The following is an 18733-nucleotide window of genomic DNA, read 5'->3' on the forward strand; positions in this document are numbered from 1 at the left end:
TTCTCTTTTCTACCAGAGCAAAGTTTATACCAGCTTTCTTGTTAAGCTTTACCCCAAAAACTTAAAGAAATACTTTATAAGTAGTTTAGGCAGCTCAGCAATTTTAATCTAAATATAACAAAGGGTCTTTTTTTCATTAACTTTCAAAGACTGTTTCTGCACCCTACAACACTTAACAATCACAGCTGCTTTTATTCAAAACTTTTATTCTGAAAATGTTGGTTTCCACATATAAAATAAGCTCTTGTTGGATTTGAACTTGCTGGTCCTCTGAAACGTTTGTTTGAACTGACGTGTCCTCAGAGGAATCTCAACCTGCTGTCGGCACTTTTAGGAAAATGGATCCTCACGGGGGACAAAACAGTTGCAGGTTTACTGACTGTACACAAGCCTCATCTCCTGCTGCTGTTGCACATTTGAAACAGTCCCTGCAGCCTCCTTCTCAAGCCCTCTTGGAGCAGCAACGATGCAGCAGCTTTTTGAAAAGGTTCCTGAATTCTGTGTTGAAAATTGTGTAGATGACGGGGTTGAGAGCGCTGTTGACGTAGCCGAGCCACGTTACCACGCTCATCAGCGCCGCTGGGATTTGACAGTCCTCACAGCGGGCCCGCAGGGTGTGAAGGACAAAGAAGGGAGTCCAGCAGAACAAGAAGGCACCTGTGGGAACAGATGAGGGAGAAGAAGTGACTGATTGAAGTCAGTGAGTTCAGTGGTCAGTTTTCTGGCAACGCTCAAAGTTGCCAGGTAAATCCAGTTTGCAGCGCCCTGCAGACCGCCAAACCAGGTCAGCAGTACAGCTGAGTTACCTCAAAATAGCTCCGGAGTTTTGAGCTACTCGCAAGAAAGAGATTCCCCAAACAAAAGTACCTGCATGCCGACTGGATCAACAGGCGCAATAATTGGATTTCAGATTAAGGCGCTGCAGGATTAGCTACCATGTGATAAAGGGAAGCACTTCGACGCATTAGTATCAACGCTGACTGCTAATAATAGGTCGACCTTCTCTGACTGATGTATGTCAGCGGAGGAGCAGTGCTCAAGTGTCCACTGCCTGCAGACAGCAAAGGCTATTACGAGGGATTCAGGTACATGTCCGGGTGATTTTATGGAGCCTAATCATCTATAGATCCAGTGTCACCCTTGATTACGTGTGTCTCTGGTGATCCAATCTTTGTGCAGGTTCTAAATGCCACTTGAGATCTGATTGCAGAAATCACCTTCTGAGGTGCTCTGACCCACTTGTGACCACATTTATCAGGCCGTGATGATGTCATGGGCTTTTTTGAGTGAGGTTTTCGGACACTGAGACCACTTTCTCATTGTCACTTTGGTGACTTTTCACACCTCCATATTCACATACAACCTCTGATTATTATGACGTTACTTAACAGGAAGTGACCTCACCCACGACGACAGGAAGCACCTTCATGGCCTTCCTTTCACGGCTGTTGATTTTGGCCCTCTTCCGTCTGCGAGGGTCAGGGTTGAATTGGATCTCTGCGAAGCTGACCGCTGGTACCGGCGCTCTATACTCCGAGGAGGGAAAGGGTGGTTCTGGGGATGGGAAGTTGGACATCTCATCCAGAGTCTCTGTTGGTTCCCTCTCTATGATGGGCGGCAGGGGCGGAGGCAGCGAGGCCAAAGGCGGCAGCGTGGCCGCGGCCTCCTGGAGCTTACGGCAGGCCTGGATGCTGTTCCTGAGCTTGGCCTTGCGCGCTTCCTCCCAGCGTCTCAGGCCTCGGAACATGCCGCAGTACAGCAGCAGCATGATGGGACAGGGGATGAAGAAGGAGCACACGGAGGAGTACAGGACGTAGTCATTGTTCTCGAGTTTACACTCTCTGGGGTCGCGGCCAGGCATGTTGTTGATGCCAAATATGATGGGGGACGCCACCGCCAGAGCCAGGATCCAAGTGGCCGACAGCAGCACGGCCTGTCGCAGGTCCACGTGCTTCCTGTTGTAGTTGAGTGGTATTAACACGGCAATGAACCTGCAGCAAGGGAGAAGATAAAAATGGCTTGGAAAAAAGCAAACTGCTCCATTTTTTAAGGATTTAAATTTTAGCTAAAGCGCTCACAACTTAGGATGGTTAAAAACCTTTAGCCTTCAGTTTGTCAGAGGACAGATGTGAGGAGCTTCTAATCTGAACTGGTGCCTGTTGCAAGCGACAGTGACAGGAAAAACTCCTTTTAACAGAAATAAACCTTGAGCACGACCAGGCTCCTGTGGGGAAATGTTAATGCACTTTTGAATAGTTTGAATGTGGTTTTCTCAGGGTTTAAATGTATTAAGCAAATTAGAGATTTTAATGTGCACAGCAGAAACAAGATCAGATGTGCAAATGTAATGGAAGAAAACCTGACCTCTGTGACTTTCACCTGAAAATATTGATAGTAACACTTTATTCCACCCCGGTTCTTTGCTGTAATTTATCCATGAGCAGGTCATGGCGTCATCAGACCTGCCTGCCTCTGCAGAGCAGCAGCAGGTGGACTCCACAGACCTCCGGGGTCCAATTCCTCCTCAGTCTGTTCAATTATTTAGACTGTTTGATCTGGTTAAACATCTAAATGCTGCAGGCTGCTCCCAAAAAGCTCCAGATCATCACCATCAGTCCACGTTAGCATGATGGCGTCCATCCGTCACGGATTTAATTGTATTTTTCCAGCATTGCAACAAGAGATTTGAGGAGCATTCGGGGTTTCCAGCTCAGGTTTTCATTCGTCACCATCAGCCGAGAGTTCAGATAATCTCATTGACGCTGGACAGAGCTCACACTCCATCACGGCAGACGCATCCTTCATGTGAAGCCTTATTTGGTCTGCTTGGATTTTTTTTTCCAAGGCAGCTTTTAAAGGAAACAGAATAAAGGCCATCATTGTATTTCTTCGTCAGTGGGCTGTGGCTGACCGATGTGACCTCCAAACAGAAGGCTGAAATTCCCTGCAAACTGGACCACTTAAGGTTGTAGTTTGATTGCTTAGCTGTGGCTGCTTGATGACCCAGACACGTTGATTAGCGTTCCTGTAGAGACACCCTGTGAATTACAGCTGAGCAGGAATTACAAGTCACAAACTTTCACATCCGGCAAAATCCACAGCAATTTATGTTGGAAAAAACACAGAGAAATTCTGATTTGCTTTATAAAACAGGTTTCTTCCCTGAAGAAGTTAAATGTAGCTGTTCCCTCATCCACTTCAGTTTTCATTTGGATTATTTTTCACACTTATTTATGGTGATATTACATTTAACTGGTTGCTATTTTAATGGAAATGGAGCTATGCTACAAATTGTAATTCAAAAGCACTTGTTTCCTATTTGCAACATAGCTCAGGATGGTTTGTTCTTCCCTTTGTGTTGTGTTGTTGTTGGAGTACACCAGGTTAATTGAGTGTAAAAACATGTTTGTTTAACTCAAATATGCACTTCTCATTAGAGGCCTACAAACAATCTGGAGGTTAATGGGATCATTCCTGAATTCGTCTATTTCTTTTTGCCAGTCTTGCCCCGGTTGACCTGCGTTTGGCTTGTGTTCAATTGAATTTTAAAATGAGCTGCCATTTTCCTTGGTGCTGACCTGTCGACGCTGATGGCGCAGAGGTTGAAGATGGAGGCCGTGCACAGCATGACGTCCATTGTCATCAGGTAGTCACAGATGGTGCTGCTCAGGGGCCACACGCCATCCTGGAACTGGCCCAGGAAGCAGAAAAGGCACAAAATATAAATACAATATGACATTTTGAAGAGGTGTTAAACAAAACATGTCAGTCTAGCTGTCAATCTTTTCATTGTTCACATAGTTTTTCATATTTAAAGGTTCAGGTGCCATGTAACACCAAATGGTTCCATTTATAGAACATGTACAGAAAGAAGAATAAGAGGCAAACATGGACTCATTACCATTGTTGGTCATACTCTAGATTGGCCCTGATGCAGGGCCCCTGGCCCGAGTCATGGCCCTTAGAACACACATACCATCACCTAAAGCATGCTTGGCTGGCACTCTCTGAGCTTTGATTGGCCATGAAGGACAATAAACTATTGATGCTATAATTAGAATTGCCTGTAAAGGAAAGAAGCTCCGCATCACCAACTGGTGCAATACTTGTCCCTAATGTAAATAACAACGAGCTTCAAAATAGTCACAGAGAACAAAGTGTTCATATGAGAATCCATAAATCATGATTATATTAAACTGCATGATGCCATAGAGGGAGAGGGGCCTGTTGTTCCGGGTCAACTAAAGTTCACAGGAATGTTTCACTGCACCAGTACAAAGAAAACGGCTGTGTGATGACACAAAAGCATTAAAGCTGATGGCTAATGCTAGGGTTAGCTTAACAAACACTTTTCTTTAAAATAAGTTCTGAGAGTGAAACTAAACTTGTCCCAAACATTTAAAAATGTAAAGAAAATTGCAAGAAACTGGTTGGACTATTTGGGGTTTTTCATACATTTGAAAGGAGAACTTATTAAACTTCCCATTGCCAGGTCACATGGCACCATCCATGTGGACCAGGAAAGAGGCGGGCGTTCTGGAGTTTCAGAATGAATTAACTGGAGAATATTCAATTCCAGGCAACAAGACTTTGTAAACAATTATATTTTAAGATCAAGACGATCGTATGCTGATGGGTTTTAAATTAGTTATTTTTTTAAATCACAAATACACTGAAATACACTGTCAGTTTTTAACACAATTACATTTCTTAAATTCACTTCAATTCTTAAATTTTTTTTTACCGTTCCACTGCATCCTCTTTTTACAGACATTGGCACCAATAATGTGTTTGAAAATATAAATAATTTGTCAAAAACAACATAACTTCGTGATTTATTTTTAAATTCCTGCGCATTTTAATTGAGAAGTAATTAAAGTTAAGTTAATGGGATGTACGAGGGATTAGAATAAGGGTTCATTCAGACGTTTTAACATGTAAAGCACAGAGAATTAGCCCAAAATTGATTGGGTTATTTAGTATCATCATACAATCTGCGTCAACAAATAAAGATGCATTCTCCTTGAAATCAAGTAACTACGTGGGATAAAATGTACAGATCTCTTTTACTTTTCTGTATTGTAATTGAGCTGAAGGTCTTCTTAAAACTTTCATCGCCGTGTGTGCGCGCGGATCTCACCTCGGAGTAGACGAAGAGCGGCAGGACGAGCACGGCGAGCATCAGATCCGCCACCGCCAGGCTGACGATGAAGTAGTTGGTGGTGGTCTTCAGCGCTTTCTCCGTCAGGACGCTCAGACACACCAGCAGGTTCCCGCAGATGATCACCACGATCAGCAGCACCCCGAACACCAGCGCGGGCGGGTTGCGCTCCTGCGCCGCCGCAGCCTCCGGAGCGGCCACCGACGCGCTCAGGTTGGCTGCCATCTCCGCGGCTGCTCGGTTCCGTCCCGAGTTGGGTCGAACGGTCTCATGAATGCCGTGGCGGACTTTGATCCTCGCACTGTGTCATTATTGTGTCATTAAGGTGTCACGGAGAGTTCAAATCCGCGGAGTTCAGATTCGCAGCCGTGCGCACTTGACGCACAAAAAAGCAAAAGAAACACACAAAAAAAACCTCCAGGTTTAAGACAGTAAACATATGACAGTGGCAAAATAAAGCACAGGTCAACATCAACGCTTTCAAAGCATTATATTTCTATTAAAAACACTCTATGGCAAATATGCCGCCGTGGAAAATGACGAACGGTGCCGTGGAGATGTCATATAAAATCACCGGAAATATCGGATGTTTAGGAGGCTGAGCAGAAGTCCATGGTTCTCCTCCACCGTCAGGATCCGGAACAGAACTCTACGGGCCCAGTCGTGTCACACTGGGGTCAGAATTAGACGCTTAAAGCCGCTTAACAGGTGCGCTGAACGGTACGACCACTCCTTGGAGACACGGTTTGTGACGCCGCCGCCCGTCCCATCATTGCCCCCTGCAGGGGCAATATCCACACCTGCGTGAACAGTCGACTGAAATGAAATGCACACAATTTCTGTTGATTTATCTGCATTCATGATATTAACTCTTTGAAAAATGATTCATTACAATACATTTCACTTTTGCTGAATGATCCAAATGAGGGAACTGTCCCTTTAAGACGCGTTTTCACGTCTGGTTCTGTTCTGTATGCAGCTGAAGTTCAGGATCAGACCTGCTCACTGGTGACGGGGTGAAAAAGGCATCGATGTGGGGTTTCTGCACAGCGGGGCTGGGGAAGGCCAGATGAGCGAGGGTGAGGAGGTGAAGGTGAGTGACAGCTGAAAGAGTGAATACTTTTATACAGACAGGCCTCTGTGGTTGTTTGAAAAGTGTGTTAATAATGTTAGATGAGACTAACCTTCTCATCAGAACCTCAGTCTGATTCAGGGATGGAAGTTTGAAAAGCTGAACTGCGGTCCAGGCTTCAGCTGACTCAACTGCTTCAGGAGAAAATGACTCATTTCAATTAAATTTTTTTATAAAACCTTGAAAAGGAAATGCATTCTTCTATTTCAGTGCAAAAATAAACAACAGGATGTGTTTTCCCCTGTATTTCATGCTTAACCGGGCCTCAACGATCCAGTTGACATCAGATATCATGTAAAATATGTGTATCCATGGAGAAGACGTGGTCAGGGTTCAGTCGATAAAATTGCACCTGTTTACTTTCTTTATCTTAAAATGTTAATGTATACCTGATGTGTCGACGCTGTACGCACAGGGAACAGTTGTCTTCTTGTTGATGCAGGCCCACAGACTTGAGATTAAAATATGGAACCTAAAGATGGACGTGAGTGAACATTTAAACCCGACGACCACAGAACCGTGCGGTGGATCAGATTGTTTCTCTTCTGCTCCCCCACCACTGAAGGGACAATCTAATTTTGTTTAACATCACTCCAGCAGAAATGGAGTCACTATATTTATTTGTTTTAATTAAAAAAGGATGTTTGTGTTCAGAAGGCAAAGCTGAACACAAGATAAAGTGCAGCGTTCATCAGAAACCAGCAGCACACTGTCATCCACATCAGTCTGTTTTCATTCCCGTGGGCTTGTTTTAATTTGTGGCCCCACTGATGAGTCTGTCTCCAGCCTCGGCCTGTTCTCCATCAGCCAGTTCTCAAACTATGTCCCCGATACTGGGTTCTCATCTAAAAATCACTGTCAACACAGCAGATAATTTCAGTGATTTGAGCAACTCTGGTGTGGAAAAAATGGGAGGTGAGGAGGGAAAATGAAGATTGTGGGAATTGAAGAGACTTTTACCGGGGGGAAAAAGTACAAGTTATAGTTTCTTTAAATTGATCAAAGTAACTTTCAGAACACGTACAGTCACACATCCTGGTCCCATTTTACAGCCATTGTGGACTGAAATGGAACCTGAGCCTGGAAGTGTGGGAGTAATTACTGAATCACTGAGGACTCTCTCTAAAAGACACTGTCGCATTATTTACAATATGCTTATTCCAGGAACTGTAGCAAATAAGGCAGCAATAGCAAAGGCAGACAAACAAATAGATCACACAAAAATAAAGTAATTTCCCCAGAGGTTTTCTGAAGAGACACCTAACATCACTGTAGTCACATCGAGGACAGTGGAACCACCTCAGTGACCCTGGAGTTCTGAAGCCATGATGTTATTCTGGACCCCAGAGTCTGCTTAAAGATGTTCCAGAAGTCCCTTCTCAGTACTGGGAGTCTCATATAGAGGAAATGGTTTGTTCAATTTTCTAACTGTAATGAATTATCTGCTGCCACCTGCTGGCCTATTTTATAAAACCTCTTAAGAAAAAAATAACGTATTCCTCAGCTATTTAACTAAATATTATCTTTATTTTTTTATGAGCAGACATAAGATACAGAAAAACTGTTTGGATGTTTTGGATGCACCATTTTCACCCAGTGTCAGAATTTAAAGAAAGAAAAACTCTCTAAATGTTGTTGCTGTCAATCTGCTGCAGAATGACTCACCTTTAGAAAAGAAATATGTGCAATATGTACTTTTCTACCAATCTTTAATATTACATGTGAAGCTCATCTCATGAAGAATGAAATACTGGAGGTATTAAGTTAAATTAGGTGTTCCATCCATCCTGGATTAGTGAGTCTTGACATGTGTTAGTGATGCCTTCTCGGCTGGTCAAACAGGACTAATACATCACAGAAAATGGCCTTCCTCTTTTCAACTCACAGTGGCATCACTGCTGTTATTGTTCTGTAATTTCTGGTGATTAAAACAGGAAACTGAAGCCAGAACGATGCTATGGAATCCAAAGTAAATCCATTTGCCCAGTTTACCAATAGGCCACCAGACAGGAATGAGCAGATATCATGTGCTAGCAAACAGCAAACTGTAGTATCAACTACCACAAAAAACATAGCATTACAAAGTTGCCATTAAAGTGCAAAATTTGTAGGGCTCGTTTCATTCATTAATTCAGCCTTCTTTGGTTTCACTTAGCACGCTCCAGCCTGTTACCCAGAAATTGATCAGTGTGTCATTTTGTGATGTCTAAAGTAGAGCTCAGGGACAGAGAGGCAGAGATGTCTTGTAGGAGTTTTAAGCATGGAAGCAAAGGAGCCATGTTTTTCTCTTAAAAGGCCTCAAGGCCTCTGCTCCAATGGAAGGAGCAATGAGGTGAAGAAAGCCCTTAAGAAGTTGAAGATGGTGTAGCTGGTGTAGTATTGGAACACTTGTAATCTCAGTATTTGCTACTTCAAAAATCTGTCAATATAATTCCTGAATGGCATTTGCTGAATGACACTGGCACTTTTCTTGCAGATTAGTCCAAACAATTCAGTCGAGTGGTGTAACCTTATAACTCCTCCAGGCTGTCAACACCGTCATTGAGCAGGAAGTGAGGTCGAAGCACAGACATGATGGGCCCTCGCGGGGCCCCAGCCAGACAGTATGCCTCATCCACATTCACTCCGTGGGATCGCAGCCTCTTCAAGGCGCTACTGCAGCTGTCCCTGCCACCATGGGGCGTCACCAGGACAATGGCCAGAGGGGCATTGAAGAAGTCAAACCTCTGCCGCATCTCACCAATATGAGCCAAGAAACTCTGCAGGGGTACAATGTGAAGTTTCTAAAAAAAGGAAATAAAAACAGAGGTCATGGAGTTGTTGCTGAGAGTACCTGAAGATACTGCTGTCTACTGTTGGGCTGGAGGATGGCGTCGCCACAGATCATGACTCTGAGCTGATCTGATGGACAGAAAGTCTGTTCTTGATCCAGTAGCCCTGACAAAACCCCTGAACAAAAGAGACAAAGTGTGAATCACAAACATACCCAGGAAACCATGGCTGCCAAGCTGTCTTCACCATCACAGTCAACTGTAATATGCAAGAGGAAACTTCCTGACCTTTATGCGACACCCGCTGCACCTCATTGATGTCCGTCGTCAAGAACAGATGTACCTGATTTTGCAGTAAACCCTCAACCAAATTGTCCTCACTACAAAAACAGAATTTGCTTACTTGAAGACCTGGGGAAGAGAGGCGAGATAACATTAGGACCATCAGACTCCATCACTGAGCAGTACCTGACTGGGACTTAAGTTGGCGCCCCATTACCGTGATGCCTGGTACTGCTAATGATGCGGGACCTCTGCTGTTGTTGTTGGCTGTCTGAGATCATCAGGATGACGTCAAACAAAAGTGATTCATTGGGGTTTTTCTCCAGGAGACATTCATTCACTCGCTGAAGAGCCTGAAGAATAAACCATGTAAAATATACATATGCATTTAATATACATGCCAATGTTTCTTGTCTTCAAAGTTAATTTGACTTCTTGTGTTTCAATATATTTCCAACATAGACATATACCCTATATGGGTGAATTTACAGTTGAAAAATACGACTTAACTGAGGTGGAAACACCACCATAATGTGGATGAGCATTTGTGGTAAATATTATTTGAGTGAAACACTTTTGCTGATATGTTTTCCATGAAACAACCTATTCTGTGCTGCCATCTCTGCTTGTGATTATGGCATGTATACATCTAATGTCATCTAATTATTAAAATCATTTTTAATTAACCACTGGCTCCTTTAGTAAACAACGTTACCTGCAGCAGGGGGTGAGCCACGCCCAGTCTGCACACGTCATCGCTCTCGTCCAGCTCAAACACTGCGCGAGACGTTACCGCGACAACAGTAGCGCGATCGGCGTCTTTCTGCAAGAGACATAAAATGACCAGCTACTCTATAAGAATGTAAAACATTTCACGAAGATCAGAAAAACAGGGCTGGACCAACAGACAACAGCACGGAAACATAATGTATTACTAACAGTATAAAGCATAGTTTAAAGCATTTAATATTCCTAGTATGTGTTTGCATGAAACATTGCCTATTCTGTGCTGCCATCTTCACTTTCACAATACAGATTTTGTCCTGCATATAAATATTTCTGTAAATTCAGTGGCTGCCAGTAGAATCCTACTTGCCTAAGGTGTGTCGTACCTGTGGCACGTCAGTGTTTGGGATCGTGAAGACCATCTCGGCCTCTTCTTGAGCTCTCTTGTTTGGACTAGTTTCTATCTCAACAATCGTTACGGGCTAATGGATTCGTGCAGCTGTAAAACACTGCAATTAATAATGGAACAACAAACTAACCTACACTATACTTCCCAAAACCGAGAACTGTTTACTTCCGCCTCTTGCAGCTTTAAGAACGCGATGTGATGATGTCACTTCCGCTCTCTGGTGCCTTGGGGCGCCACGCCCACAGTTGTGATAATTCTGTCAGGTAAAATAGCGCAGTCCGCCTTTAAACCAAATCCTCCAAATCTGGACTAAGAGTAGAGCAGAAGCCTGACTAAAAGAAGCCTCGATTGCATTAGTGTTCGGAGTGGAGCGCGGGGAAATAAGGGAAAGTTTGCTTCATCTTTGTGTGACGGTGAGAAACTCTTCCTTTGTCGCCAATTTCCGTACGCCCTCCCTGTCCTTTACAGCTTGGCTCTCCATGGGTCTTTTAACCTGTGCCTCTAGAGAACGCCTGTTGGTGTTAGATCATCGCCTGATGAAGAAACCGATGATTTCAGGTTGTAGAAAGGCGATTGAGTGCAATAAAAATGTTGTGCCAGTCGTTGATTGATTGCTTTATTTAGTAATGAACTGACAGCCGTACACACACTGACCGTAAATAACTCATCGAACTCGTTTGCAGTTGTCAGTAGCGGATCACCAATGCCTGCATGATCACAGCAGCATTGTGATTGTTCAGATGCACAATGAGTGACATTTAGAAGCAGTCAAACTGGTCGCACAGTACACCATAATGGCACTGTTTTCAGGCTCCAGCTGTAACTGAGGTCACACTGTTTGCTAAACTTGGTGGGAAACCTTCCAACTTGTATTACAGAGCCATTTAGACAAGTCTAGAAATCTGCTTTGAGTGGGTTAGTTAATATGCAGAGTAACAATAACCCATTGATTCAATAGCTTGTGTTAAATACCTCTTTCTTCCGATTTCCAAACCCTCATTCTCTCCATTACATTAGCAGTAATCTGACATTTTGTAAAGGTTTCTACCTTCGGGGGAAATACATTAATGACAGCTCTGGTTTGCATTTTCATGTGCGTTAAAATGGCACACAAACATAATCCGAATATAAGAACATATTTTATCAAACTCTACAGAAATTAAGAATCTTTTTCAAGAGTATAACTCTGCGTGGCCAACGTCTCACACGTGATATTTGGCCAATGTCTCACACGGTGACTTTGCTTTTCGCAACTATTTACAGACCACAGTCCACAGTCGTGTGTCAGCATGACGATAAAATATTTATACCATTCTGAGCAAACAAGTGTGATGGTTTCACGTAACCACACCTGCTTGTGTGTCCGACGTCCTGCTTGGAGCTGCTATCTCTCACTGGTGACACCTCCTGTGAAAATGTTTATGCTCCAGAATTATGGATGAAGTAAACTAGTTTAATGTTGCCAAATCGTCTGGTATCAGTCAAAAGAAAGATCATCCTGCTGAGCGCGGCCTTGACCAGTGCATGGAGCTCGCTCTGCTGCTACAGCAGATCATCTTGTGCACCGACTCACTCACAGTGCTAAATTGGTCGTGTTGAATAAATAAAATAAACCATTGATGCTTTGCAGGAAATTGCTTTGTCAGCAAAACAAAATTAGACACAAGGCCTGCCACTGAGATAGAAGCGGCCTAACATGACAACTGACGTGGCTCTGATCCAGGTGGTCAGGATATCTCTCGGACTCTCGGTTACCTGGAGCCATGTGGTCTGTTGGCCAGCTGACAAAGGCGTTCCCGGGATCAGATGGTAGCATCTGGTCTGAAGCAGTAAAGCTCATTCTTGGCTGGTGGGCCCAAATAGATGTCAGATGAGTACAGCACCTCCCCTTAATGTAACTGGGACTTTGTAGGGAGCTGTAGAAAATTTGTGTTATCACCTGGAACCATATTTTCAGTGTGGTCTTGGGGCCAAACAGGCACATCAGCTCCTCCTCCTTTGATCTTTCTTTCGAGGATTAAGGAGCTTTGACGCAAAGCAGTGTTTTAAAATATATTAGAGATATGTCACATGGTGTTACAGCTACACCCTATACGATTGGTTTTCAGCTCAGCCACGTTCAGCAACTATAGGAAGAAATACAACAGGAAACCACATAAATCCAATCCTCCCTGTACGCAGTCCTCATCCAAATTCTGACACAAAGAAAGGCTCAAACTAATTTTGAGGCTACAACACTAAATAAGTGCACTGTCCAACTAGCTGATAGATGCACATGCAGCTAACACTCACTAATCTCTCTTCCAGGGTCTTTAGTGCCAACATCTACATCATGTTCAGGTAGAGAGTGGCTTCATCGTACACATCATGCGGAAGCGCCTGGACAGGATCCGGTTCCGCGGCCAAAAACGGGAGGATTTTGTGGATTTGGCTGAGTCACCAAACACTTCTGACACAGAATGCTCAGAAGACATTGTGAATAAATCTCAGTCCTCCCTCCGCTATTCAGAGGAGCTGAGGGATGTGGATGGAGGAGAACCTCAGAGTGATGCACAGGTACGCAAAGACCTGAAACACCCGTGGTGTCAAAGCACAAACGAGATCAGCTCATTCAGGGCTGACAACCAACTCCCTTATGTACAGAAATATGACCAGGATAGTTTTAATCTCTCCTGTGCTTCATGCATCCCAGGCAGGATCATTTTCTGCCGCTCTCCAGGATGATTCTCGATCCGACCTAGTTGAGATCAAAGGTCATCTAGAAATCGCCTTGTTAGAGAAACACTTCTTACGTGAGTACGCTGCCTTGAACAGTGAAGATTGTACCTTTTTCTTCAATGCGACAAATGAATCAGCTGAATTTCTGGGCTGTTTCTCCCATTAAAGAGTCAGTATAGAGAGAATAAAGTCTATATTCTCATTCTCTCGTGATCGTGTTACTAGCTGAACCTTCATGACCTCGAAGTTAGATTTATTGATTTCAATCCAGCGGTCCAGTTAATCCCTCTGTCGGCTCCAAACGTGCCCTTCTCGCTATCACACCATGGCGGTTAGAGTCTGATCATATTTGTCCGTCCCAGAGGAGGAACTGAGGAAACTGAAAGAGGAGTCTAATGTGGACTCGCTGAGACAGGAGCTGGAGAAGGAGCGCAGCAGATGTGGCGAGCTGGAGCAGAAGATCAACGACATGCTGAGATCCAGGTGCTTGATTCACATCGCCTGATGCGATGAGCAGGCTGTCCCTGTGGCTTTAGACCTTCACTAACCGCATGATGTTTATGTCTGTCCGTCATGTCACAGCCTCGAGGACTCTCCGTCTTTGAGACCTAAAGCTCCGCCCCCTCTCGTGCCTACAGGCAGCATTAAAGGTGAGCCATGGAATCACCTTGAAACCTTCTGCCCTTGAGCTCACTTTTAAATAACTTTGAAGATTATTAGAAGACAGTTTCATAAAGAAAAGTTAAAAATGTATGAACTAGTGCACAGGTCACAATATTAAGTCGACTTCAAGAAGATGAGGTCATTCTTAGTTGTTATACCATTAAAAAAAGTTGGTTTTACTATAATGAAATAATCAAATTGCACCCCAACATACAGTATAATGATTTGTTTACCCTTACTAATTCCCTGACCACAGAAAAACCTAAGGATACTCTTTCAGACACCCTCTGGAAATGGGTTTATGATCATTTTGGCGTGTATATCGAGGACTTCCGCTTTCAACCGGAGGTGCACACGGTGGAGACGGAGGAGCCGCTGAGTGCCAAGAGGTAAGAACAGGACAGGAAAGAGTTATTTTCCCTGATTTTAGTGGTAAAGTTGTCTCAAAACTCAAATCTGGTTTCTTATTTGCAGGTTGACAGAAAACATGAGGCGTCTCAGTGAGTACATAGAATACATCATCAGCTGTCCCTTTACTTTAGGCAATGTGTCCTTGAATGAAGCGCTATGCAGATATGCTACACATTTTTTTGGCCTGTTTTCCAGAGCGAGGGTTCAGGCCAGTGACCAACTTCATGAGGAACCTTTCTGCTTTATCAAGCTGGTACTCGGTCTACACATCAGCCATCGCCTTCATCGTAAGGCAGCGGTCTCCTCGCTAACATTTCAGATTCATCCAGATCAGACCTCTGGCTTTCAGCTGATCTGTGGTCTCTGCCTGTCCTCCTCAGGTTTACATGTATGCTGCCTGGAACGGCTGGACCATCCCAATGTTCCTGTTCCTCGCTCTCCTCCGGCTCTCCTTGAATTATCTTATTGCCAGGTCATTAGCCTCTCCCTCCTTGTCCTCCGCCAATCAAATATCAGAATTTCTTTCCTCATTTTCAGCCCCGACACGCAGGCCTTCACTGACAGTCTGAATACGGGTGTTGATACCTTGTGTGGTGAGTTTGCACTGATATCTACCTGTGTCTTCCCATAATGCACTGCTATCAGGGGTTGGAGAATTCAGTGGAGCATTGTGCCTGAAGTCTCAGAGCCCGTGGTGAGGAATTCAATCTTTGAGGCTGAGGTGTTCAGGGTGGCCAGAGTTGGACCGTTATTGACATTTGGGTCTCTGATGCTTTCAGGAGCCCCCTAAAGAAGATCTGACAGTGTCCGAGAAGTTCCAGCTGGTTCTAGACGTCGCCCAGAGAGCTCAGGTGAGACATGATAGACAAGCCGAAGATTTATTGACCATTTATCCCCGTTGCTGAACGGATTTGGATAACAGATGCTTTAAATTTCCCTTTCACAGAATCTGTTTGGGAAGTTGGCAAACATCCTGGAGAAAATACGGAAGTGAGTTTTTCCGCTCACAAACACATCCTCAACTGTTGACTGTGGTGACTGTTTAAATGTGCCTGGTTTCTGTGTAGTTTGTTCATATGGGTTCAGCCTGAGTTGACTCAGAAGCTGTTTGTGGGTCTGTTGGTGGCCTTCATCTCCTCCTGCCTGCTGCCATACAAACTTCTGGGCTTCATCATAGGTTGGTCGGATGCTCTCAATGAGGGATAATCTCACACTTTAATCACATAAACTCTCACTTACTGAATTTAACACCACTAAAACTGATTGGATGACTTCCTTTAAACACATGAAATGAGATTATTTCATTATTCAATGTGTATTTTTTGGTCCATAATTCACTCTGCAGAGTGCGATTAGCATCTTCTTCCTTCTCAGGCATGTATGCTGGCATAAAGTTCTTCATCATCGACTTTATCTTCAAGAGGTGCCCCAAGCTGAGGCAGCGCTTCGACACCCCATACATCATTTGGACCAATTTACCCACGGACCTGCAGCTAAAGGAGCGCAGCAACACCCTGATGAGCAGACGGGTCAGTACACTCCTGACAGGCCACAGAGCTAATGCACTTTAGCATTATTAATAAACCTGTCAGGATCAACAAAGCAGCTTTCCAGTAGAATGTCTTCAGAACATCTTCTAGCCGAAATAGTAAAATGCTACAGAGATGTTATTACAAGATAGTACTGGTCCCAGTGGGTGGCGTCTGGTTTGTCCGGTTTCATTTCATTGTCATTTTCTCTCTCAGCTGTCTGAGTGTGAACAGGTAGGATCCTGGTGTGTGGTGTGTATTTATAGCCACAGTGTAGAGGACAGTGATGTGTGCTGTAGTTGGAGCTGTACACTAGTCCGCATTTAGTCTGTTAAAACTCAGATTTCCCTTCTGGTCAGACTAACAGTGAATGCCTCATGACTGATAAAAATTATTTGGTTTTAGCTCTTTATGACTTGCGGATTTTGTTGTGGCTGTCTTAGGACCAGCTTGAGTTGGATCTGCTTTGTTTCACTTTTTTCCCTCAAAGTGCTTGTATTTTTCCTCCTTTGTCACATTCTAGCTCCTATAAAACAATTTACTGATGTTAAACAGCACAGAGAGTAAAATCAAATAGTTGTTTCACCTGGAGAGGTGAGCCTGGAGCTTCGCTCTGATTGGTCAATCCTATTCTCCTTCCTGTTCACCACATTAGCTTCCTGCAGCGGGGGCTCGGGGAAGTGTCGGCGCCACGGCTCCTCTGGTCAATCGGGATGAGGACGGTGGGCGATACTACAGCACCAAGAGAGGAGCTTTTCATGAAGTCTTCAACCTTCCAGAGAGTGAGCGTCCCCTGGCAGGTGGGTGGAGAGATTTTAGACCAGACTTTATGTAGTGTCAGGACATAACCAAAAAGAAAATGTTACTGTCTGCTGCTGTAAAGCTTTTATGTTTTAGAGCCGATCCAAAGCAAAAGAATCTGACTATCTGACCTGTTTTCCTCTTCTGCAGTGTGTGAGAATGGCTGGCGCTGCTGCCTCATCAACAGAGACCGGAGGACGCCAACCGATTACATCCGTAATGGAGTCCTCTACGTCACTGAGAAGTGAGTCCTAGTTGGATGGCAGCACTGGAAACTGGACTGGAAATACTGAGAGTCTGACCCGCACGACTCTGCCACCTACCGGTCGCTTCTGTTATTGCATCAAAACGATGACGACAGACCAATGAAATTTACAACTCATCAACAGCAAACACACATTAGTGAATTAAGGGATTTAATCTGACTACATTTTTCCTGTGTGACAAATTTAATATGCCTTTAATTATAAACAATGTTATTTTATTAATTAAAACCTAATACATTTTTATTTTTCCCTGAAAAGCTGTTCATGCAGCTTGAGTTGAGTTTCCATGACTTATTAGCCCTGATGTTAGCTGTAAAGTCAACTGAATCTCATCTATCTCCACAGCCACCTTTGTTTCGAAAGCTCCAACTCCAAAAGGAACAAAGTCATTAAACTGACTGACATCATTGATATTCAGAAGGTGAGCAGAGCGTCACTTTCTGTCCCAGTCACACCGTCTGGGACACTCTGGCAGCCACAAAATGTGATAAATCTTTGATCTGATAACGCAGCGGAAAATAACATGAGGTCACGTTGTCTTCACTGTCCCTCACAGTACAAAGTTCTGTCTGTTCTGCCTGGCTCTGGGATGGGCATCTCCATAGCAACTCCATCAACACAAAAGGTAACTGCTCAGAGGGAAGTGCCTTGGACTTGACTGATTGATTGATTGATCGATTGATTGATTGACTGAAACAACATAACAGGAATGGCTCTAAATACAGTTAATGGTGTGAAACACATTGATGCTTCTAGTGTCCCCTGATACATCCCACTGTGGCTAACAGGTTGATTCAAAGCTAAATTAGCATTAACCTAACTTAAAATAATAACATTCTGTAGACAAAGCATTTCCTTGATTGTCAGATATCCTAAACTGAGGTCCACGACTAGAGAGTCCCAGATTCATCCTTCTGGGTGATTTGAAGATGAACCAAGATAACGTATCGATGGTTTGAAAAGGCTGTTAGACAAGACCTGTTAGAGTGTCCATCAGGCCAGCAGTGTCACCTGATTTCCTGAACAAAAATATAAATGCTGATCATAAACTAAAGGTTCTGGGATTTAAAAGGAACCAGTTAAATTCCTTTAAAGCTCTCAGATCCAGCCTGATGGAACAGGGGCAGCTGGTAAAAGATAAGGAGCAGAGGCAGATGGTCAAGATGTACAACAATACGAGAAAATAATAACTTAAGACGGGCTGAGAAAAGAATCAGAGATCTGGAAGAGAGTGAGAGCTCTCTCCCAAAGAGCACCAGTCAGGAAGAAGCTCAGCTTCAAAGCGTAACACCAGAAGAATCTGATAAATCCTTGTGTAACACGGGTATTTAAATGTAGTCCTTGACTCAATGTGCTGTTCTCTTTCTTTGTTGGGCTGCAGCCGATGGTGTTTGGTGCTATGATGCACAGAGACGAGGCCTTCGACGCTATTTACGCACAGTACCTTCAGACCAGCACCGCAGCAGCCACCATCACACCAGAAACATGATGGTTGTACGTCTGAGACGGCTGCAGTCGCAGGAACAATGGAACCATCTCACCTTACTCAGCAGTGACACCTTCCAATCAGAGCAGCTGTTAAACTCTTTTTTTGTAGTTATTTGAAGGTTTCTGACAAACGCTGGTCACCTTTTACAAAACACAACTTAAAGTTGGTCTTTTCCTCGGTGGCCAGCAGGGTGTCACTGCTGCTCCGCTGGCATGTAAATATGTTTACGTGTTGTTTCAGGGTAAATACTTTTATTATATGGTGGTGTTGTTGGAGCTTGTATTTTTAATGAAATGTTTTTTTATGATTCCAGTAAAACCTAATGGTGAAACACTGAAGTCTTGTTCTTTTGTTTGTGTCCTTTTGCAACCCGGA

At 43.9% G+C, this 18733-nt stretch overlaps 3 protein-coding genes and 1 long non-coding RNA gene across 5 annotated transcripts; 1 reads left to right on the forward strand and 3 right to left on the reverse strand.

Moving 5' to 3' along the window:
- Window positions 1-73: 73 nt before the first annotated feature.
- On the reverse strand, window positions 74-6817 carry drd4a (dopamine receptor D4a). 2 transcript variants are annotated; one of them, XM_003967585.3, is made up of 8 exons: window positions 6683-6817; window positions 6346-6427; window positions 6160-6265; window positions 5736-5977; window positions 5141-5536; window positions 3579-3691; window positions 1405-1991; window positions 74-657 (listed from the first exon to the last, which is right to left on the reverse strand). In XM_003967585.3, the coding sequence occupies exons 5-8, from the start codon at window positions 5384-5386 to the stop codon at window positions 443-445; spliced, it is 1161 nt and encodes a 386-aa protein (XP_003967634.1). In that variant the 5' UTR covers window positions 5387-5536; window positions 5736-5977; window positions 6160-6265; window positions 6346-6427; window positions 6683-6817; the 3' UTR covers window positions 74-442. The 2 variants fall into 2 exon arrangements, with proteins under 2 accessions (XP_003967634.1, XP_029697414.1); XM_029841554.1 differs by having other exon boundaries at window positions 5141-5977; window positions 6059-6265.
- A 1153-nt stretch (window positions 6818-7970) lies between these two features.
- On the reverse strand, window positions 7971-10704 carry LOC105416930 (cytosolic 5'-nucleotidase 1A). The gene is made up of 6 exons (XM_011607418.2): window positions 10459-10704; window positions 10062-10169; window positions 9564-9699; window positions 9353-9475; window positions 9127-9242; window positions 7971-9052 (listed from the first exon to the last, which is right to left on the reverse strand). The coding sequence occupies exons 1-6, from the start codon at window positions 10492-10494 to the stop codon at window positions 8804-8806; spliced, it is 768 nt and encodes a 255-aa protein (XP_011605720.1). The 5' UTR covers window positions 10495-10704; the 3' UTR covers window positions 7971-8803.
- On the forward strand, window positions 10693-18696 carry LOC101075080 (GRAM domain-containing protein 4-like). The gene is made up of 19 exons (XM_011607417.2): window positions 10693-10894; window positions 12789-13037; window positions 13174-13273; window positions 13562-13682; window positions 13782-13849; window positions 14119-14251; window positions 14337-14362; window positions 14469-14560; window positions 14654-14745; window positions 14919-14967; window positions 15053-15124; window positions 15220-15263; window positions 15341-15450; window positions 15648-15802; window positions 16458-16602; window positions 16754-16847; window positions 17215-17290; window positions 17426-17494; window positions 18251-18696. The coding sequence occupies exons 2-19, from the start codon at window positions 12849-12851 to the stop codon at window positions 18356-18358; spliced, it is 1743 nt and encodes a 580-aa protein (XP_011605719.2). The 5' UTR covers window positions 10693-10894; window positions 12789-12848; the 3' UTR covers window positions 18359-18696.
- Window positions 11766-12420, reverse strand: LOC115250995 (uncharacterized). Its single transcript, XR_003889543.1, has 2 exons — window positions 12237-12420; window positions 11766-11888 (listed from the first exon to the last, which is right to left on the reverse strand). It is a non-coding gene; the product is annotated as an uncharacterized lncRNA (long non-coding RNA).
- Window positions 18697-18733: the final 37 nt, after the last annotated feature.

The sequence above is a fragment of the Takifugu rubripes genome, chromosome 9 (genome assembly GCF_901000725.2).
Source record: "Takifugu rubripes chromosome 9, fTakRub1.2, whole genome shotgun sequence".
NCBI classification, from domain to species: Eukaryota; Metazoa; Chordata; class Actinopteri; order Tetraodontiformes; family Tetraodontidae; genus Takifugu; species Takifugu rubripes.